Raw genomic sequence first — 24,422 nt, forward strand, 5'->3', positions numbered from 1 at the left:
GAGATTAATTAAAGTCTTTGATTATGTATCTTTCATCATCGTCATTATCAATGTCAAAGCCATCTTCATCACAGTCGTCGTCGTCATCATCATCAGCAAAGTAACATCATCACCATCGCCACCACAATTATCACCATTTTTGTAACTTTCTTCATATAATCACCACCTTCATCACTAAATGTTGTCAAATTTCTTACCTGTTGTGCATGGTTCAGCATGGAAAGGAACAAGTGTTGCCACCATGACCACACCGACAGCAGCAGCACCACCACATACAAATGTCAGAATATCACGATAATAGCCAGGACATGTTGTCAAGCACTTCCTGTGAACATAAATCCACAATCTGTTTAATCATGATTAATTAAAGTCCTTGATTATGTATCTCTCATCATTTATGTTAGCCAACTGCTACCAATTAGCCTATTTCTATGATGAGTATGCACTACAGTAAAATATATGTTAACCGAAATAAAGGGGACTGAACCCATTTCGGAAAAATTCGAGTAATAAATGTACATCCTTTCTGGAGTTAAAAGGTCAGAAATTGACTCATAAGTTCTGTACATGAAAGCATCACGTGTATTAAAAAAAAGTTGATACAATACATATAGTAGGTACAGTATTATCAAATCTAAACATTGATTCTTCACTACTTTATTTCTTCGATTCTTCACTACTGTATTTCTTTAAAAAAAAAAGTCTGAAATTTTATTTTTGACGTTTTGATTGCATCTTTTTCTGGCAGCAATATCACACCTATTTAGTGCAAGCTGTGGGATTAGCCAGCCCACGTAAACAATAAGATGTCTTGTTCTCTCACACACATTCCTCTGACTTGCTTATTTACAAGAACTACTTTTCTTCAGAACTGCTTCTACTTTGCCCTTATTATTATTATTATTATTATTATTATTATTATTAAAATTTTATAAAATAAATTCCTCACTGACGTTGGACGGACCAATTTTATTTGTAGTTCACAGACAGGAAACAACCCAAACCTGTGTGTTGGCAGAAGAAAAAGAAGAAGTATTAAAATTAAAAATATAAGCTGATTATATGTAAATTTTGTATTTCATAAATACAGTACAAAGTATGTTGTTTCATTAAAAATGGTAATTGTACAGAAGTAGTAGACCAAAAGAGGTGCATTTTTTCTTTAACAATAATTGCGTACTGCAAATAGCATAGAGCAGTGGTTGTCAGCACTCGCTGAAATGGATAACGGGTAAGGAGTATATCAGAATATGCTCTGTCATGCAGAAGGAAGAATGCATACCCACTGGCAGTCACAGATACACGCCGGGTAAGAAACACTAACCTGAGAGTGCACTGTGCTGATGACTGCTGGTATAGAGCACGAAGTTCGTGGTTTTACTTCCAACACCCAATATTTTGCACAGAATAACATAGAACTATTCACCTCTTGTATATAGTAATGAGTAATATTGGTGCCATAATGGCACGTGCTGATGAGATATGCAATTTAAGTACTTAAGTTTGCTCAGAAAGATCCAGGTGCAAATTTCTGGACAGTAAGTGTTTGAGGACCTAGAACGCACCATGAAGAAAGCATTTTTAGTGCCAGTGAAGGTGCAAATTTCTAGACATTGGGTGTTTGGGGGCCTGGACTACACTAGAAAGAAAACATTTTTAGTGGCAGTGGAGATAGAGATTATTGCTGAAAGAGGTAGTATTTCGACAAAATTAACAACAGTGTTTTACATTTAAATGGATATCTGTTCGCTCGTGACATCTGATGTGGGCAATATGGCAGCAATACACCCATTTATTACTATATACAACATGTGAGTAGTTCCATGTTATTCTGTGGAAAGTAAAACCACATTCTTAGTACTGGTATAGTATTAAATCCACAATCTACGAATAGTATAGTATTCGTAGTACCTGTATACAATTGTTAAAGAAGTAATGGTGCCTCCTTTGGACTAGTTCTTCTGCAGAATTACTGAAAAAGTTGTTTAACATGACAATGTCTTCGAAATTGGGTTATCTTTATGGGATGGGTTGTAGGCTACAACTGCAATACATAATATTATGTGGCGATCAGTGCTAAAAAAGAGAGAAAGAGAGAGAGAGAGACTTATAATAAGATAATAAATATCTGTCCTTTGCTTGTGTTGATAATTCTTTTGCATCTTAAATTTGTTTTTTTTTTTTTTTTTTTTTTTTTGTATAATCATTGATCTGGTCACAGTACTACACGTTTAAATTAACAGATTAATATTAACTTGGTCTGTGTAGTACCATTACACTATCACCACCACTGTCACCACCATCATTAAAGTCGAATTGGTTTATGCTCGGAAAGAGAAAGTCTTTCGTACCAACAGACATACATACATTATGCCATTAATATGTGATAATACTAGCCCTTACATTCAGGATCGTTGTGCACCTTCTTGGCAGTGAGGAAATAATATAAATTCATTTTGATCATTATTTTCCAGTGATGTGGTAGAACTGTGACATTAATCCACTACTCCCGTGGCTGATCATTTGATCACAGTTGTTGTTGTTTTCTAATGCCAGGCGTTTGACAATAAAGTCATTTGATCTCTTGCACTCCAATATTTTTCAAAGATATTATCATGACCAGCCACTGAAGCACAGATTTTGAGGTGTTCCGAATCCATTTCTTAGTTTGAGTTGCACAATGGACAGTTAGGGGACTGATATATTCCAATTCTATGCAGGTGTTTGGCCAAGCAATCATGGCCTTATGCCAATCTAAATACAGCTACAGACGATTTTCGTGGCAAATCGGGAATTAACTGTGGATTTTGATGCAGAGAGTTCCATTTTTTCCCTTGGGATTGTGTTATCAAATTTTGTTTGTTGAAGTCTAAGTATGTAGATTTAATAAATCTTTTCACAGAGTAATACGTAGATTTAGTAACAGGTCTGTAAGTAGCAGTGCTGCCCTTCTTTGCTAAAGCATCCGCATTCTCGTTTCCCAGGATTCCACAATGGGATGGTATCCATTGGAATACAATTCCTTTATTGAGTGATATTAATTGAGAGAGCATTTTAGTTATTTCTGCTGTTTGAGATGAAGGTGTGTGTTTAGAGACTATTCATAGAATAGCTGCTTTGGAGTCTGACAATATAACTGCACTTTTAAATTTACTGATGTGGCATAGAAGATTCCTGAGACTTTCACTTATTGCAATGATTTCTCCATCAAAACTTGTTGTTCCATACCCAAGAGATCTATAAAGTGAGAAGAGACAGCACGTAAAACCTGCACCGGCACCTTGTTCTCTGGAGATCAAGGATCTGTCAGTGTATAAACGAAGCCAGTTTTGTGGAGGGTATCTAATATTAATTGTCTCTAAAGACAATTGTTTTAGTATTTCAGTATTTACTTCTGATTTCAGTATTTTTTCTGTTAAATTTAGATTATATTCCATATTTAATAGAGTTAAAGGGTATGGTTTAATTTGTAGGTTTTCTTTTAAATTCAGGATATTGATTTTCTGTTTTAATTCTTGAACAATGGATATGAAACTTTGAGTTTTCAATCTACAGAGAGGACTGTATGAATGCCAATTTTTTCCTGGTAATCTAATAAGTTTTTCATATTGAATCAGTGCTTTTTCTTCTATTGTCATTTTGATGCTGTTAATATTAGTGAGGAATCTCATAGAATCTACTGGAGTTGTTTTGATTCCACCAGTAATGAGTCTGAGAGCTTGGTTTTGAACATATTCTATTTCGTTTATGAAAGGTGAAGTAATTAAAATTTCTCCGCAGTATGTCAGCACTGGCTGTATAAACATTTTGTATGTAGTGTTCAAAGTATTCCTAGAGCATCCCCATTTCTTTCCTGCTAGTCTTTTTAGAAGGGAGAATCTTTTACGAGCTTTTTCAGAAATGTATTTCCAAAGGTTGCTCCATGTTAACTTACTATCGAAAATAACTCCAAGATATTTGGATTCATAAGTCCTAGGAAGGTGTTGGCCATTGTATTGGATATTGAATTCTCTTTCTTTTTTACAAAGTGAAAATATTTGGTAGTTACTTTTGCCCTAGGTCATATATGTAACAGATATGTCGGGGTTATAGGCTTTGAGGTTAACAACTTTTGTCAGGTTTACTACGCTGCCATCTAGTTGTTACATAAAGAGTCACGTCATAATACCCATTTGAATTGCATTAGCGACTGTGCTGCCATCTCGTGTTCGTTTACGGCGGACGGGTGGCGATCCTGGCGGTTGTTCTCTTCAAAGTGCTGCCGATTTTAACATAGCGAGGAGTTATCTGTTACATATATGGTCTAGGCTTTTGCTTAAATTGAGTGTCATCAAATTTGATGTATTCCATTCATGTAGTTGATTTAGAGCTTTAAGAGCAGAATTTTGAATTTTGTCTCTATGTCTGTAAGATCTGGAAGTCCACAAAACTATATCATCTGCAAATAGTGCTGTTTTCATGTTTGATTCCTCTAATAGGGAGGGTAAGTCATTTATATAAATATTGAATAAAGTTGTGCTGAGGACAGAGCCCTGAGGTAGACCTCGATATGTTTGTCTGTAACTAGAAAGTGAGTTATTGAATTTAGTGGCAATGAATCATTGACTAAGGAATTCTGATATCCATCTGAACATATTGCTGGAGATACCTAATTTCTGGAGTTTTAGTAATAATTTATTTCTCCAAACAGAGTCATATGCTAGCTGAAAGTCAATAAATATTGCCAAGGTATCTTCTTTCTTATTAAAACTGTCTTTTATTTCTTGGCCGAGGCGTATGACTTGTTCATTGGTAGAGTGTAGTTGTCGAAAGCCGGCTTGTCTTGGTGATAAAAGATTTTGGGATTCTAAATACCAAGTTAATCTGTTGGAGATCATGGACTCCATGGTTTTTGCTATTATGCTTAATAGTGCTATTGTTCGATAACTATTAACATCATGAGCAGGTTTCCCTTTTTTGTGAATTGGTACAATGATTGCTTTTTTCCAAGCTGCAGGAACTGAGGTGTTCCATGATAAATTGAAAATGGATAAAAGTACAGACTTGGCTTTTTCCCCCAGATGTTTAAAAAATTCGGAATGAATGTTATCGGGGCCAGGAGATTTCTTGGTTTTTAAATTTTGTAAAGCTAGAGTTAATTCTTTGGAAGTAAAATTTTGATGAAATATTTCAGGTTTTGTATTAGTAATATTGTTTTTATTATTTTTATGTAATTCTCTTTTGATAAATTTGTCAGTTTTTTTAGTATTGGGATGTAATCTGTGAGAGTTTGAGTAGTGTTTATTAAATGCGTTTGCTATATCTCTACTATCTGTTAGTGTTTTGTTATTATGAATAATAGGTTGGCTAGTATTTTCCTGTGTATTGGAAATATTCTTCATAAAGTTATATGTTTTAGCGCTATCGGTTCTGTAATTAATATTTTCAATAAATTTATTGAAACATTTCTTTTTTGCTGTTATGATTGCTTTTTTAAGAATGGCAGTTTTCTTCCTCCAATCTTGAGTATCTTCTGGTGTTTTGCTATGTTCTGCTTTGGTTCTTGCTTTATCTCTATCTTGTTTCAATAAATTCAGGTTTTCTGTCCAGAATGGGGTGTATTTTTTTGGTTTGCCTCGTGGAATGTGCTTTTTTGCAATTTTAAGAAGAGATTCACAGAAATATTTGTTCAATCTATCTGAGTTTGTATTTTCCATTAGTGGTGTGTTGACGTTGAGGTGTTTGTCGAGTTCTGTTGTAAATAGTTTCCAATTCACTTTCTTAAAGTTCCATGTTGTTTTGTTATTGTAGGGTTCTTTTCTTTGGTTTTGGTGGAGATGAATAGAAGCAATGATGACTCTATGGCCAGATCCAGGGTCTTCAATTATTTTTTTCTTGGTTTCGTGATGGATATCTGATGTTACTAGTAATAAGTCTGGATTTGTACCAGAACCAGAATAATGAATGAAAGTAGGGGGATCTTCTTTTCTGTAGACAAGTTCTGCGGTTGTAGTATTTAGGAGGTCCATGATCATTTTTCCAGGTTGGTTTACATTATCGTAGCCCCAAAGTTGGGAGTGGGCGTTAAAGTCACCAATTATGATAGTTTTAGGTTGTATATCAAACAAAGTTAGTTCAAGGGGATTATATGATCACAGTATGTATGTGTTTATTTAAACTGTTGAAAAAAATAATACATTATGGATTTGAATTTTGGAAGTTCCTATTAGTTCAGAAGATATGTGGCAATGCTGTCATTGCGATAAGTTCATTGTCGGAACACAGTTAGGAGCTGTCTGTGGTATTAGTTATCAGTTCGCCTTCATTGGCTGGAATACGATGGCAGTCTTTGTGTAAGTACTGCTTTTATCGCATTGTTTGAAGATATTTATTAGGATATTTATGTTGGCCATACTCTAAAATAATCATAGCTTCTGTTGTATTGCTAAGGATGTTTAGTCTTTCGTTATGCCGTAAGTGTACTAATTATAAATGTGTCGTGATCATATGACCATGCTAGGACTGATGAGGTCACTACATGTAGTTCATTCTATGAGGCGCAGTACATCTGCATCTTTGTAGCTTGTAGTATTGATTTAGAAATTAAAATATGTTATGCAGTATAGTTTTCATTGATCCATTTACTTCACATGAACCTGTGCGTCATGATAATTGCTCCATAAAATTAATTTTAGGCATGTTAATATAATGAATGCATACTGTATCTCTATAATTTGTAATATGGCAGTAAGATACGGTTATATAATATGCATGTATATATACATATTTATTGAACCTCCTGCTGTGCACATCAATTCTGATGAAGATTCAGGTGACGAGGACGACAGTGATCTTGTCGACAATCTAACTGGGCGTCAACTATCTAGCGGAGCCAAAATAGTTCTGTCTAATAACGAACGTGTTGGAGAAGTTGATTATGATTTATCTTGTTCCTCAGTGCTACCGTCTCTAAACAAAGAACTAAAAGTCTAAAAGCAACATTACATGGAGTAAGGAGGATATTATCGATAGAAGCAATGTGTTCCCTGAAGCGGACTATACATTTTTGCGTGGAAAGTCACCTGTAGATTGTTTTGAGACGATTGTAAATGATGAACTTTTTCTGGATACAACACTGTTCCCAGCAAGAGATCGTATTGGGAAGCAGGAGGTGATGTGCACAATGAACTAATTGTGAACGCCATGAGACGAGATCGCTGTTTGAAAATCTGTCATTTCATTCATTGCATTGACAAAAATGATAAATTGTATAAACTTCGTCCAATACTGAACTACTTGAAGAGCTGATTTGTGGAATTGTTTCAACCAGAACAGTGCACAGTGGGCCAGAATCGACTCAAAAGGGACAAAATTATTTTACGCCTCTATTGTTTTCTTGGATGCATAAAATCAATAGTTATTCAATAGTTTTCACTTTTTCTTTAAGTTAAAAACACTTTCACAACATAATAATTTTTTATTCAATATCTGGTTCCTCATCATTACATTTTCATTACTGACATTTTCTTCATGAACGGCACTTTCTTCTTCTTCCTTGCTAGAGTCTTTCATAGAGTTTTGTGTTTTTTATGTGACTTTCTTGATATTTGAAATGAGAGGATCGGAAGATATGAGAAAGTTGTTGACTACATTGGTCATTGTATTTTTACGAGAACTTTTCCTTGTGTGGGGCTCTCGATATATTATTTTAATATCTTTATTATGAGCCTCCAGTGCCTCCTCAGATAACTGTGCAATTGGAAGCAGAGCTGAGTTAATAATCTGAGACCCATGAATGAGAATTTTGTGTATGCTAGCTCGGAGGTTAAACTAGGGATACTTCCGAATGAACAATTTTGCATTTTCTAGCGCATATTGATTGAAAGAATCAACTTTAATGTCTCTTCCACTAGAAATTACTCGAAGAACAACTGCAAAACGTATAATTAAGTCTTTATCTATCCCGGTTATGGATAGGTTAATTACGGATTTGAGAAGAATCTTCTAGGAGTATTCCCGTTGTTTGAGGTTCCACTCTCTCATAGTTTAGGTTTGTCCACAAGAAGTCCCATCTCATTTGGAAACCGACTCTCAATTTCTTCCTATATCCTTTTCATAAATTCGTCTGGCTGTATGATCTAACAGACTATGTAACTTCACTTCTGCACTTATTTCTGTCAGAGTAATATTACATGGATAGCAATGCAGCTTTGCTTCTCCAACTTCATTGTACGCTGGATATAAATCTGCATTTCTATGTTTTGCTTGTAGTCTCAATAAAGTGTACTGGTACTTAGATAATTTCGTACCCATTATCAGGGCTAAAAGTCATCACCACTATATTTTGCAACATTTTTGCAGGAACCACTATGCTCGTTATATGCAGTTGGAATTTTTTCCGCACGGGTTGGTGTACTTACAGCATTTTCCATTAGTTTAGCTGCTTCTTTTTACCAGAAGCCTTCAGACTTATCTGAGTAGCAAGAGCAAGCGCAGCAGGATCAGCAGCTTCTCTGAGATGTTCAGTTTTCCTCCTCTTGGTCTTCTGAGATGATTCAGAGAACAATTTTCTTGGATGACCAGAATGACTATACAACTATGAACATCCAGCAACATGTTCAACATGAAATTTATTACATGGGAGCAGCTTAAATTCTTGATCCAATGAACTACCATATTTTTCTTCCTATTTATTTTTCATTCTGTAGCAATTCTGCTATCTTTTATTCAAATTACTGCAGAATGAACTATTTTTTTTTCTTTAGTTCTGAAGGAAAATCTTGACAATTTTCACTTAATCCTAAGTATGAAATAATAAACTCATGAACAGCTGTCTTATTATTATTTTGTAGCAAGGCTTCCATGATTTCATGGTGTAAAAAAACAGCAGTCATCTGGAATAGTAATGAATAATACTGTATGTAGGTATCTGAATTTTCGCACATTAAACAGAAAAGTGCAAGTAGCTGCAGCTGAATACGACTTTTCTGCAATCTATAGGGTCTGTTTAAACCATCGACACAAAAGGTTTCGTAATATCGAGTGACACGCACTTTATAACCCTCTTTAAATATTGAAAACTAAAATATATTAGCTTAAATTGAGTTATCACAAATATTTACACTCTATATAAACCAATTCAAAATTACATGTAGTCCTAATAAAACCTACCCTTTGTTCTAACATTCTCAGCCATTGTTATTTCTTTATTCACGAATATGACCACGTAACACACACCACTGTCTCAAGCCCACGGCCTAGGACTGACTGGTGTGCTATCGCCTGGTTACAATAGCTCTCTTTCAAGCTGTAGCCACAGTTGTTAAAACATGTTATCGATGATGCATCATGAGTTTAGTGCTCACCAGGATCCCTACTATGAGTATACACTGTCAAAAGTATTGTAAAAAAAAGTTCATTTTTTCAATTTTGCCTCATTTTTTACTCAGTCTGGCCCACTGTGCAGTGTCTTGATTTCGATGAATGCATAGTGGAATATTATGGATGCTACAACTGCAAACAATTTATCTGCAGAAAATCCATCCAGTTTGGCTACAATATCTGGAGCTTCAATACAACAATGGGATATTTGATAAATTTTTATGTTTACCGAGAGAAGAACCTTAAGGGCAATGTCAAATCCAAAGAAAACTTTGGGAAATGTGCTGCTCCGATGGTATCAATGCTGGATGAGTTACCAGAAGAATTGAAGCCACTACTGTTCTGGATTTATTTTGACCACATTTTCACAGGAGTGAAACTACTTGTTCATCTCAAGAACTGCGGTTATGGTGCCACTGGGACAATCTGTGAAAACAGAATACTGAAAGACTGCCCACTTACATCATCCAAAGAGATGAAGAAAAAGACACGTGGCTCTTATGAAATGGTGAACATTTCAAACTAAGAAATTGGTATTGTGCAGTGATGGACAATTCCGTGATGACCATAGTGTCCACTTATCATGGAGTGCAGCCTATTTCGAATGTGTCTCGTTACTCACAAGCACTTGAGAAGATTCAATGACTTAATTGCCAAGTATTTGGGATTGGATACCAATCAATCATATTTAATAATACTATCACAATTGAGGGCTTCTAACACTGAAACAAATATAATACTTCCTGAATAATTATATCTATAACTCCATTTCATGACAAATTAAGAAATTAACTATAGTTTGACAACTTCAAGTGAAACCCCGTAAAACACGCCAACTTCTGGAATCTCTCTTTTTCTTTCTTCTCTCTCCCTCGCTCCTCGTCATTCAGTCACCAATCACCACATAAATATCTGACAGGGTGTGTGTGGGCATCACGACCAATAGAAGAAACACTCTCCAGTATTACCACAATAACGGATTCTTCATTTTTGCCTCGATTGTCGGCTAGGACGGTTCCATTATGCTAGCATTGCAGGCAACTAGTCAACCTTTTAATGCTTTTGTTAGCAGGTTTGACAAACTGTGAGTAGACCTGCAAGTACATAGTGCATAGTGCTCTCTCCTTTCCCCCCGTGCTTTCTCACTTGCTCCTCCCCAAGACAGCCAGGGCTCACATAGTAACTCGGTCAGGGTTTCAGTTCAATTTGTCAATCTATACCAGGGATGAGACGATATTAGCTCCCAATCATGGTAGAAGAGCTTGACCTTGATTGCGAGCGCATCCACTTATTGGCATCGTAACGTAGACAATAGGGATGTACAGTACATGCACATGCAGCGAATAAAGGCAGCAATTATTACAATAACTTGCGTTACTAAATTTCTGGCTATGTAATAGAACTAATTACTAAGTTATTTAATATACATGTACATATATAAACAAATCACAAAGGGAAGGGTTTTTTAGGAACAAAAAGAGAAATAGGAAAAGTTAATTGTATGTAAACCGTTTTATTGTTAAAAGCAATTATTTATTATGTAAATACTTCACTTCATTGGTTAGGAGAAACTAATACGGTCTACCTGCTCGACGTGTGTGATCTCTAAGTACTTTTGAGTATTTGTTGAAAAAATAATAATGGCAATATTGATTGAAATAGAGTATATTGATTATGTGATTGTGAAAATGTAGTCCTTACTCTCCAGTCGTGATTATGTAATGAGTTTTCTTAGAGTGATTTGTGAGATGCATGTAACACGAAAAAAAGAAATTGATTAATTTAAGATATTGAGAGCTATGGTAATTTTTGGGGTCAATCATTTAAGGGGATATGTATGACTTTTAAAACTTTCAGTCCACACCTGTGGAGTAACGGTCAGCGCATCTGGCCGCGAAACCAGGTGGCCCGGGTTCGAATCCCTGTCGGGGCAAGTTACCTGGTTGAGATTTTTTTCCATGGTTTACCCTCAACCCAATACAATCAAATGCTGAGTAACTTTCGGTGCTGGACCCCAGACTCATTTCACTGGCATTATCACCTTCATTTCATCCAGACGCTAAATAACCTAGATGTTGATACAGCGTCATAAAATAACCCAATAAAATAAAATAAAAAATAAAACTTCCACAACTTCGGCCAAAATTTGTGAAATTTAAACTATATAAACAGATCTATAATAATATCATCTGTACAAAATTTGGTGCAATTACTGTAGGTCTAATAGTTTTGAAATTATATTTTTAAATATATTTTATATTGACGTTACTAAAAAAGCTCCTTGCATCAAAGTTTTCAAAATGTTTAGTTCATATTTGCTAAAAATCCTGAAAATAGTTATTGGAATAAAAGTGAATTAGCATTTTGAGCTTAGTAATAGTATAAGTTAAAGTGCAATCAAAGATAAAATATTATTTCTAAATTAAAGAAACACGTAGTCTAATAAAAGTAAATATCCAGAAACAAGCAACAAATAAAACATCAACAATACAGTCAACACCTGTGGAGTAACGGCTAGCGCGTCTGGCCGCAAAACCATGTGGTCCGGGTTCGATTCCCAGTCGGGAAAAGTTACCTTGTTAAGGTTTTTTCTGGGGTTTTCCTTCAACTCAATATGAGCAAATGCTGGGTAACTTTCAGTGCTGGACTCCAGACTCATTTCACAGGCATTATCACCTTCAACTTGTTCAGACTCTAGATGTTGATAAAGCGTCGTAAAATAACCTACTAAAATAAAAATCAACAATACATTTAAAATAAAGAAATAAAAGGAATCTAGATACTATCTACTGACCCAAATGTAAATTAATTTACCTTCGATGTCAATTCTGAAATGAATTTATTTCTCTCTTCTCCTAACAATGCCTATATTTTTTTCGCGTTTCGTCTCATAATGCCGTTTTATGTTGCTTTTTTTGCAAATGATGTATATATATTTTTTTTGCACAACAAACACTGGACTTCATCACCATATTCGAAGCATAAATATTGTATCTTTCACTCTTCCTTCAAGCTTCAAGCGCTTCCGTTCCGTCATGATGCACTGTGTTCTAAGATCTGTACATCCTTTAGCAATGTTTACAGGTAAAAGAGCTCCGCACGTGCCCAGCAGGCATAAAATAGCTTTCGCCCGCAGTTATTAGTATCCATCGCAAGACTGATCTATACTCACAAGTCTTGTATGAATGTCACAGCAAGGCCATTGGACAGCTTGTCTAAGAAACTCATTGATCCATATACAAAAGCCCCAGACTCAATATTTGGACCTATGAGATCAGCCGTGATGCCCAGACTTGTTACAAGCATAATCGAACTGCCTGCTCCTGCAATAAAACACAAACAAAATTATGTCGTCAACTATGACACAGAGATAACATGCAAGATGATAGTAATACTGAACACTCATGGCAACATAAACGACTAGATAGAAAATATTAAGGGACAGAAATTGTCAAAGGCTTGAATTTGCTGATTAAGTTAACAAAGTACTGTACCTATTAGCCTGAATCTAGTACGATGCTTTTTTTTTTTTGCATAAAAACAGTCATTTGAAAACTGTACTCATATTATAATCATAACATAGAACTTCTCAATCGTAAAAGAAGTTTACTTTATATTTTATAGGACGTGCTCAGAGAGGACCAAGCTCTGACTCCAACAGGCAAACTGGAAGGAAAGGAAAACAAGTAAACAGTTGCTAACCCAGTGAATAATTACAACATAAAATAGCATTCATTAGCAGTGAGTCAATTATGAAGGGCTTCAAAAAGTGCTGTATTTCTAATATCATGGATGGCATTGAGTATGAATGACATTTTGAGGGAGGATTGCCAGTTTTAAGAAGAATCCAGTTCCAATTCAGAATGAGGTGATAGCAAGAAGAAGGAGAGGAGGAGATGAAGAAGAGATGACAATGATGAAGAGTGGGAGTGATAACCAGGAAAGGACGTTGCTAAAGACTGGAACTGAATACTTTAAAATAGCCTCAAACAGTAGAAGTGTAATATAACGAGGCTGTTGGGAGACATAATCCATCTCTGCATTATAGCTTATACATGGTACATAGCAAAGTAACTTTCAGTGACCAACAGTGGGATGACAAGATAAAGAAAAACTGCACATAATGCAGTGCTATATGTAATTTTATTTGTTTCATCAATCTTTGTTCACGTCATGGCAGATTAGATGTGTTCCAGTTCTTAATCTGCCATCACTCTCTATACAAATATTACAAAAACTAATAATATATGTAATTTTATATAAACAAACATACAAATAAAAAAAGTTACCATTATATATCTTCACTCCTATAACTCTTAAAATACAATAGTCAAACATTATGTCCTACTGCTCAACCTACTGTCAGGTTAGGACTAATAATTTATTGTAAATCTATACGTGAGAATATAAAATGGGGCTGCATACAATGTTGTTGAACATTGCATGTATCAGGAGTATGCGCTATGGGAAAAGAATTCTCACTCAGAAAATGAAAGAAATTCACAAAGTTAGTATTTACTAATTAATCACGATTTGGGGGGGGGGGACACTTTACACCATGTTAGATCTGAATCTGCAGTATATTGGTTGATACTATATTGGGCTTTTGTTGTACCTCTTAAGTTTTTTCATTCTGTAACATTTTCAAAGTGTAGGTCATATTATATTGAGATTCCTTTATTTTTGCATATAGAACATCTGAAAACTTGGAGTCGTATTATATTCGAGGTCATACAAGATTCAGACCAACTGAACTATATCCAGTAGCAGCTTCTGGGCTCTGTGGTACCACCTATTCCACAGAGATAATTTAAAACACTTCTTTTGTTTCTATTTTCTTGTTTAAATTCATATAAATAAGACAAGTTGATATTCTCATTAACTATGACTTACCATTTCAAAATAATGGGTTTGTTAACATTTTGATTTTCCATAATAGACTCTCCATGACTAAATTCATGAGCTATCACTAAAGAATTATATTAACGATTCTTTACAGTCTTTTCATCAGAAAGATCTTTCCTAAAATTTAAATTGGTAAAAATTGACTTGCAATCTACTGTGTGGTTGTCAAAAGAGGTTTTCTTAAGTGAGTAATACTGCTTTGCATATCACACCGGTGCATGTGAATGAACCTTGCCAATTGAAACTCAGTTAATCTGTTATCTGTCATTACTCTTCAATGAGTTCCACTGCACTAGTAACATTTCTATTGTTTCTGTGAGTGTTTAAAATTAACAAGAAATCAGAGAATCTCGCCACATATGAAGTGAAATCTGAAATAAGATTTCTGAACGCGAAAAAATACGAGATCATGTGAGATTCATGGTCAAATTAAGGATGTTTATGGTGATGATGTTACGGATGGATCAACAGTGGAGTGATAGTGTCGAACTTTTAAAGTGGGAAGGGAGAACATCCATGATGATGTATGAACCAGGCATCCATCTGTCATTACAAATGATTTGCTGTGTTATGTCTACGAATTCATCATCGAGGATCAACATTATACATACAACGAAATCCATGCACAATTTTCAAACATTTCTTGAACCATAATCCATTAAAATTGTATCATTCAATGGTCGAGATGGATCCCATGCATGCTTATTGACCAAATCCTTTAGTAACATTCACCTTTTCATGAAATTGAAGACTTTGTTGAAGGAAAAAGCTTCCAAGTGAGGGAGAAATAAAGGAAGCTGTCGTCACTATGTTTCTGGTTACATATGCGCACATGCATGAACACACACACCAGGAGGAATGTGGATCATCCCAGAAAGTGATCAAATGAATCTAAAAATGAAATAAAAACTATGTAATTAGAAGAAAGTGAAACTAAAGACTGACCCTTATAAGTGAATATAGCACTGATGTTATGAGAACTGTTAATATAGTAACAGAACATCTTTGGTTGTTATAGTCAGTACTCATTCAATCATCAACATTTTCTTATAATTAGGAATACATTAGAAATAACTTCATGCTATTGGGCTGAAAGTTGGCAAATGAAAGTTTTCCAACAAGCCATGCATTACCAACCAACCAATTAACATTTTCTGATAATTCCTCACCAACGTCAAAATTCAATTCTGCTAGTCATCATCTTTTATCATTCAATCCTAAAGAAGAATAAATTCCAGGTGCTCCCAATTTAGGCATTTAATTCGACTCTGCCTGGATGGCAGAGTCCATAAAGTTTTTCGTTGACTACGTCTATCTACAGGCAATAGAAACCAAAACTATATAAATTATGTTTTGTATTTCATACTAACCAAGGAGTGACGCCACGGGATATATTTCGTATGTTGTATATGTTGTACCGGATCCCAGGCGTATCCACACACAGCCTCCAATGCCCAACACAGCTCCGAGCAAGAAGGCCAGCTATAACATTGTAAGCATGGTGGCATGATAACATCACTATGGTATCATTGTCAAGGTAATATATTTATTAAAATCCTATAACGTAGAAAATGCCTCTGATCAGAGGTTCTGGCTGATATGTACAATACATCTGACACTTGTCAATATCAATGTGGGCATGCAAGAAGATGATTTCTCCAAAAGGGGAAGTTTTCAGGAGAAGGTTAAATGTCCTATATTATCGTAGGCTTTACTTATATCAAGGAAAGCTACGCAACAGTTCTTCTTCTCCAATTTTGCATCCTGAAGACACCTGTTGATAACTGATGAATTTATATGAGTGCCAGGTACAGAGATAAACCCCTGTTGCTGATTTGACAAGTTAACGAACTTGCGGAGATATTTATCAAGAACTTTTTCTATTATTCTTCTCGCTACTGAAAATATTGATAGGCCTATCAGCCTCCAGTTCGTCAACTGGTCTTCTTCACCACCTTTAAATAGTAAATTGTCCTAGCTGTCTTAAGAACATGAGGACATCTTTTAAACTTCAACATGGTGTTAGCTAGTAAGCAAAGTACTTCACTCGTCTTCAGTTCCTTGATTGTTCTCATGATTAGACGATCCGGACCAGAAGATGTGTCAACTTAAATTTTTGAGACTGCCATGTTTATATCATGTTCAGATATCTGAACATCCTCTTCCGAAGATATAGGATCAATAAGCTATAGTGGTGTTAAGTCATTTGTTTTACCAAAACTATTTGTAAAATATTCAGAAATATTATTAATAGGTATTTCACACATTTTATTATTTTGACTATTCATTATGTTTCTCACTACTTTACGCAGTTGATTACAATACTGATACTGAGCCACTTCATATTGACATCATTCTTTATGTTGTTTTCGTTTTCTTGCAGCTAATCTACCAGGATTTTTCGTAGATGAGTGGGAAATATGCCTTGTTTCCTTATGGACTTTATGTTTGTTATAATAACGTACTGCAGGATGTATAGGGAGTGTATTTCTTATTTAGATTCACAGTAAATGATCGTATTACATAATTATGTCTTTCGAAGGACTGTTAAAGAAAATAAACTATAAAACTATTTATATCTATCACTGAATTGTAAAATGTTGAAGTATGTATCCATATAAGGTGCATTTAAACTTCTGTGTACAATAGGTATTTATGCAACACGTGGACAATCTTGATGATTACGGCATGAGTGAATGTTTGTTGCATGAACAATAGTGAGTGCGACAATTTTCACGAGTATCATAATAAGATTATCCATTAATCTGCAAAAGATTAATTCAGTTTACATTGTTCATTAAAATTATAAAAATGCATAAACAACAGTGTTCTCAGCACATTCAGTTAAAATACAATTAAAATCGACAGTTTGTATACATGTTTCGAGGCAACTACTGACTCATCTTATGTTACTAAATACGAAAATAAACTTATGGGAATATTCTTACGTGGCAAAGGTATTTGAATGGTATAAATTAATGAATCAATTTTAAATTAAGTTTAATTCACAACTTTTATCGAAGTGTTAGTAGAGAACTGAAGGAGTCAGAATGAGATAGTCCAAAGCCACACTTTCAACAAAAATGATTTTTTTGTGCGAGTTCATTTCTTACACATATGGAGAAGTTACCATTAAAATATTATAAAATTACTAAACAAATGACTTAAATATACCCTGAATAAATCTGCAGTGCTCGGGAAAAGTGACACAAGTCAGTTTCCACAAACCTTTTTTGATAATTTACTGACAACTTAAGGAACATCTGCTCGCTTGGAAAAAAAATACATAAGTATTCCTCCCATTACAATAATTCATACAGAAAAAAATCAAATGGACAATAAACCAGTGTAAGCTGTCAATAAATTATCAAAAAAGGTTTGTGGAAACTGATTTATGTCACCTTTCCCGAGCACTGCAGAAATTATGATACCACACCTAATAGCATTGGACTCTAAACCTTTAACACGCTCTCCTGAAAAATTTTGTCTGTGTGACTTAGGACTATATCATTCTCACCCCTATTTATATTATGACAAGCAATTGAATTAAAATTTAAATTAATTTGAAACAAAAAAGTACATCAAACAATTTTTGCACAGTTTATAGAATTTTTAAAATGCTGACTAAAAATGAAGTACAGGGTGGACCACTCAAATGTACCTAATTGCAATTGTATGTGACTGGTAAATGGTTGAAAATAGAAACCTATAGTAACGTTTATATGAAAGGAAAACTCAACAAGTTTCGATATGCACATCACCATATCTCTACATGAGCTCCAGCTGCCACTGTGACGATATCGAGGCAATGAACGATTTCTTGTCAAGCACATTGGAGCATGTCTTCAATAGCCTCTATGATGCACTCTCGAAGATCACGAAGGTCTCTGACTGGGATGACGTACACTTTATCTTTGACGTAGCCCCAGAGAAAGAAATTGAGCGGTGTTAAATCCGGAGATCTCGGGGGCCAAGCGACCAGTCCTCCCCTACCAATCCAATGGCCAGGGAACACGTTGTCTAAAGTCGTACAAACGCCACTGAAGCAGTGTGGAGAAGATCCAGCTTGCTGGAAAAGGATGTTAGGCTGCAGATGTTCAATTTGTGGAAAGAAGAACTGCTCCAGATGTCAGTTTTCTCGGCGAAGAAAAATGGTCCAATGATCTGCTACTGTGACAAACCACACCACACATTTAACTTGGGACTATCACGAACGTGCTCTTGTATAGCGTGAGAATTCTGCAATCCCCAGATTTGCACATTATGCCGGTTCACTTTACCTGACAAATTGAACGTGGCTTCGTCCAAGAAGAAAATCTTGGACATAATATCAGGATCAGTGCCGAGATGATCTAGCATCGTATTGGAGAATTCCACTCATTTGGGTTTGTCATCCGGCTCCAGACTTTGCATTAACTGCACTTTGTATTCATACAGTTTGAGACGTTTGTGGACAATTCATTGCAATGTTGATTTTGGTACTTGAAGTTCCAACGAAGCTCTTTTTAATGACTTCCGAGGGCTTCGCTCATACGCAGCTTGAACATCTGCAACCATTTCATCGGATGTTCTACGATCACCACCATGCTTCTTCAACACCGATCCTGTAGCTAAAAATGTATCGTGCCACTTCTTAATGCTTTTAGCAGTTGGAGCATCATGGTTAAACACTTGCCGATACTCCCTTTGAGCTCCAACAATTGATTTAAACTCCGCACACCACAACACAGTTTGCGCTTTCACCTGCGGTGTCGCCATTTTGACAATCGATACAATCTACGAAAAGAAACCGTTCTGCGCACCATCTACCAACAGGATTCGAAACTTGTTGAGTTTTCCTTTCATATTAACGTTACCATAAGATTCTATCTTTAACCGTTCACCAGTCACAAACAATTTAAATTAGGTACATTTGAGCAGTCCACCCTGTATATTAAATCTAAGACTATGGAATGACCAAGATACAATCTGACTGACTTATCGAAGTTACGTTGAAGCAGTGCTTTGACCAAAGTTGTGTTTTTTTGCTGCTGTGATTATGATTATGACTCATCACAGCTGGAGATGCTCTGTACTGTATAGATGGTAACTCCTGCCAGTATTTTGTGACACTTATAACTAGTGAAAGAATTTTAAGGTGCAAATTACGGTCGGAAGGTTTTATAAAAGCACTGTTGCTACAGTAATCAAAATGTAGAGTGATGAAGGACTCAAAGTTTTTTTTTTTTTTTTTCCATAAATGTCTTTATCATTTAGGTTTATAAGGGTTTAATAATTTTTCTTTATATATTTCTAATGTTTAAAACTGAATGTGTTTTGACAACTGTTCATGTATTGTTATAATTTTAATGATTAATGTAAATTTAAATGTGAACAATGTATGAAATAAATTTGACCTTATATATCTATTTCTAAGACACAAAATACTTTTAATTTGTTGTTTTCTTTAGTTATACAATTCTGTACATTAAACTCACCTTCCTCCCAAACTTCTTGTTGAGCACTTTGATGAGCAGAGATGTCACAAAACTGGCAAGGAACATGACAAGAGGAACTATTGCAAGACTCTCTGCGCTCATGGAGAGAGACTCGTGGAGGTAGAGGGGGATGTACACCTGAGAGAGATTAACGAAGAGACGTGTGGCCATATACACCATAGCCACTTGATACATCTTGAAGTCCTTTAGAAAGAGGACTGCAGACTTCCTCTGACCCACAACCCGGACCTGGCCTGGGGATGAACCTTCACTCACCAGCACATGGAAGACGACTGATGTCAAAGCACCTATACCAATGCCAATCAAGACTATATTCTGTGGGATACAAGAATTATTATCAGGCATAGCTGAGGATTCTTTAGTTGCTGTGTGAAACTTAGTGATGTATATCAACTTACACGGAACTTCTGCTTATCCTCAGGCCCAATCTGCGTGTTATCATCATTTGTAACATGAAGTACCAGCCAGGTTACCAAATATACCAACACATTGGAGCAAACTGTGAAACTGTACCTGAAGAATATGCAAGAATATAAGTATCAATATAATTTATGGCTCAGGAGACCAAACAATCTGTAGATCTTCCTTTTCTCACAAAATTATTTTCCGTAAGGACTGATATTCCCTTGAGGAAGATTAAACATCTACAAGAATTGAAATTTTACCTTTTGCACGACTACAAGTACATCTATAATAACTTATCTTACTCATATGTTGAAGAGGAAGGTAAATATCTATACATTCAAGACAAAATGTAAGAAAGGGACAGATCTGTTATCACACATTAATATTAATGGCAAACTTTATCCTATATCTAGTTTTGTTAACGATTAGTATGCTTTACAAAGAAAGAAAGGTAAGAGTTTTATATTAACACATATCATTATTTCTTGCCTTTAGGAAGTCTGGCAATCCTATTGCAATGACTAAAGTTGCATCCCCACATGGTTCAATTTTCCATGCACGTATGAATGCAATCTGGGATGAATATTGAAATAATCAAGTTGAAAACACACGTTAAATTAAGATTCATGCAGAATTTGTGTCTACATGATGCACCTTGTTGAACTTCATCTTCACTATGTAAATTTTAATTAAAAAATAGGCCATTACATATTAATCCAATACTTAGACCTACTTTATTTTTAAAATTGTAGTTAAACACTTCATAGGCACTCATATTTGCGATAATCTTCAATAAAGCTAATTGTACTTGCCAACATTTTCAACTTAAAATCCACCATCACCAAACAAAACAATTTTCAGTTTATTCATGGCTACCTAAACCAATCAACAGCTTGCCACATGCTGCTGTTGAACGAAATAACGCATAAGATAACAGCCGGTGATGGGTAGCTTTCAATTGCTGCATGTACCCTCATTTTTAGTAGAAAAAAGGCATGCATAATTGAATGTGTTTCATTCACTCTTGTATGCATTGCTTGAATGCATAAAGTTGAAAGAAAAGTTGAACCACGTAGATGCAGTTTAAGGGACAGAATGCTGCTATTCAGACCTGAGTTCGTGTATTTGTAGGTGAGCGGTGATGTGCTGTTGCCAAACTAAACAGACTTTCAGTCTTATTTCCTAATTAACCATGCACTTAATAATTACAAAATGCATATTCTATTATCCCCTTCTTATATCACTTTAATCCTGTATAACTTGCAGAGTGAAAGGAATCATATTACCGTACATTTATTCACATAAATTACAGATCATCCAATATGAGTAAATTTTGTCAAATATCTCTGCAAGTAATCTTTTGGATATGACCAATTGTCTATTGAGAATTCTGCTTTTGGAGAAAATGAAATGCCTGTGTAATAACACTACAGAGCATAAATAGCAGTACATACTCCTTCACTTTACTGACTTACAGAGGGGTAGATGTAATTCTATCTGCAGTATTATTGTGCCACAATCATCGGTAACAAACAGGGAGCTTTGAATTTAGCACAAAGGAGACTGACAGGCCTTTAAGTTTTCCTGTATCAATCATATTGTTTTCCAAGGGTCAAAGTTTAAATACTATATTTACCAGCAATTTCTTTTCACCTCAACTATCGCCCATGATACCAATCCAGTAATAACATGACTGCAGCAATGCCAGATTTCCAGAGCCATATTACAACAGTTGAACTAAATTTGCAATTCCTATTCAGGTGATTAATCGAAATCTGTACTTTTTATGACTACATTACTATTAAAATATGATTGCAAATAGCTTATTCTGCTTTACTCAACAAAAATAATAATAATAATAAAATATATAAATTCGAAATTTTAAATATTTTCATGGCATCTAAAAACGAAAAAAATTTAATGCAAAGTGTTGTTAGGGGAGACTGTTGTATCTTCAAGCACTTTTCACATTTTATTTCTTTTTACTTTTGGGAAATGAAATTTTTTAAATAAAAAAATACTTGAAATAAAGATTCCTTTACAACTTCCTGTATGTATTTTCCTGTTCTACACATCTATTAAGGATGGAAAATATAAAATGAAGGGATATGTAATGTGTTCGAAGGTACAACAGGTTCCTGTATCTTGGAACATACCCTCCTGTAAATTGGAACACATGGAATATAGGTGGGAATATAGCTGTAAAAACTGACAATCATATTTAAAATGTATTTGCTATTATATACAAGATGTTTTATGTTCAAAGGTACAAGAGGATGCACGTTTAAACAAATGTGGCTTCCAAAACTAGAGATTCGAATAAATTATGAAAATTGAAATATGTTATTACTCACCAGATGATAGGGAACACACTGTACTTGATTGATAGTCACAAATACAATTTGGTTTTGTGTTAGAAAACATAATATCAATGAATGAAATGTTTACTTTTGGTACTAAAAAAATTATTTTGTCTACAGAACTTACACTTTGCAATAAATCAAACCAAAACTATGGTCGGAGCTACTTAGTGGCTTTCTCTAGAATCTATTTCAGTTTGAGTCCTCTAGGTAGTAGCAAAAACTAAAAAGCAAAAAATGTTCAAAGGTACACTATGCTGAAGGTACAATAGTCTCCCCTATGCTTATTCATTCGCCATACTTCCAGAAATCATATCTCAGAAGAAATGTAATAGTTTCCTTTCACCCTGTTACATGTAAAAAAATATCTGAAATGACATACATCTGTATTCTAATCCAGATAAATGTTATCTCTGGTCTATATTATTATTTCTTTTACTAAAAACCTATTAATTTTGTAACACAATGCCAAAAACTACACCTGTGAGCACACATATAAAACAATGTAGAACTTTAGCATTTAAGAAGAAGCATCCAAAACTTTAGCCTTTAGCCTTTAAGAAGAAGCATTCAAAACTGGCATTAAAGATTTGGGTAATGTAAACCAAAAGCTGCACAAGATCAAAGTGATGGTATGCCTTCCTAATATCAGAATAATTCTATTTTAACTTACCTTATTGCAGTCAATTCAGTACGTTCATGCTCACTGGGAGTCAAGTCAGGAATCAGAGACAGATGAGATATTTGGACTGCTGCCCACCCAAATTGAAATATTATAACAAATGCTGAGTAATATATCAGTTGTGCCCATGGATGGCTATCCTCGCAGTTCAGACATGGTGAGAATATAAATGGGAAGCTTCCAAGCACACACAACGTTCCTGCAACAAGATACGAGTGTTTCAGAAATAATACACAACTGGCAACACTATATAGAGAAAACAATGTACTTTCCAATATTACTACAATATGGAAGAACTACATCTATTTCCAGATTACAACACTGCACTGTAATCTTTTGATCACAATAATAACTTCAAAAGTACTACACAAATTTTCTCAGATGAGTATAAACGTTTTCTTCAGAAAAGGATGGATTAGTACGAGTTTTTTGGCCTGCAGGGACACAACACAATGCAAAATACGTGAATGAGCGTGTACACACACTCTGGTCACGTTTTTGTGTCAGTGTGGTGGTGGATATCCCTTCAGTGTGACAAATGCATCCCAATGGGGTCATTCTGCACCAATTCATAAAGTGGAGGTAGTCGAATGTTGGCTGGCTGACGAGGTGGAGATGCTGGATTGGCCTCCTTGTGGGATTGATTTCAGTCAAATTGAAAACAAGTGAACAGAGACAATATATGTCATGGCCAAAAACTGGCCTGACTCACCCACAGTGTCTAAAGATGCCCTATGAAAGAAGTGGCCCAGGGCAAACACTGTGCAACTGGTTTTGTCCAATCCCTGCCTGAGAGGATGAGGATATTTATAGAGAATGAAGGGTAATATACTCGATACTGAATGGTAGTCCAATATGGCACACAGTCAAACAGTCCTTTTCAGGACTACCTAAATGTTCAAAACACCTGGTCAACAAAACAATGTTGAATGTTGACCAGATGTAGAAAATAAATATGTAATTGATATCTCTCTCTCTGTTTGTGTGTGTGTGTAATATACAGAGTGGATTCATTCTAAAGGCATGACAAGGAAAACAACAAGGCAATCATTATTTCAGTGCAGCTGTACCACATGGCTGCCAAGATGATGTCTTAAAGCCAGTCATTTTTTCTTTCAAAGGATGTAGCCTACATAGATCTTTGCTCTCATCTACCATATTATGTTTATTAAGGTGTCCTCATGCTCCCTTCTTTATCACGTCCACCAATTA

The 24,422-nt window shown here is 35.2% G+C and overlaps 1 protein-coding gene across 3 annotated transcripts in view; it reads right to left on the reverse strand.

The window, feature by feature from the left end:
* LOC138694488 (major facilitator superfamily domain-containing protein 12-like) overlaps positions 1-24,422 on the reverse strand; it is a 51,112-nt gene that overhangs the window by 1,856 nt on the left and 24,834 nt on the right. For 2 of the 3 annotated variants that reach the window (XM_069818254.1, XM_069818255.1), the window contains 6 exons: positions 23,202-23,409; positions 20,162-20,276; positions 19,743-20,078; positions 15,636-15,747; positions 12,533-12,683; positions 198-325 (listed from right to left, as the gene is read on the reverse strand). In XM_069818254.1, coding sequence (XP_069674355.1) covers positions 198-325; positions 12,533-12,683; positions 15,636-15,747; positions 19,743-20,078; positions 20,162-20,276; positions 23,202-23,409 — 1,050 coding nt within the window. Of the gene's footprint in view, positions 1-197; positions 326-12,532; positions 12,684-14,997; positions 15,157-15,635; positions 15,748-19,742; positions 20,079-20,161; positions 20,277-23,201; positions 23,410-24,422 lie in introns of those variants that run through there. The other variant, XR_011330954.1, reaches the window with a different exon arrangement.

The sequence above is a fragment of the Periplaneta americana genome, chromosome 2 (genome assembly GCF_040183065.1).
Source record: "Periplaneta americana isolate PAMFEO1 chromosome 2, P.americana_PAMFEO1_priV1, whole genome shotgun sequence".
NCBI classification, from domain to species: Eukaryota; Metazoa; Arthropoda; class Insecta; order Blattodea; family Blattidae; genus Periplaneta; species Periplaneta americana.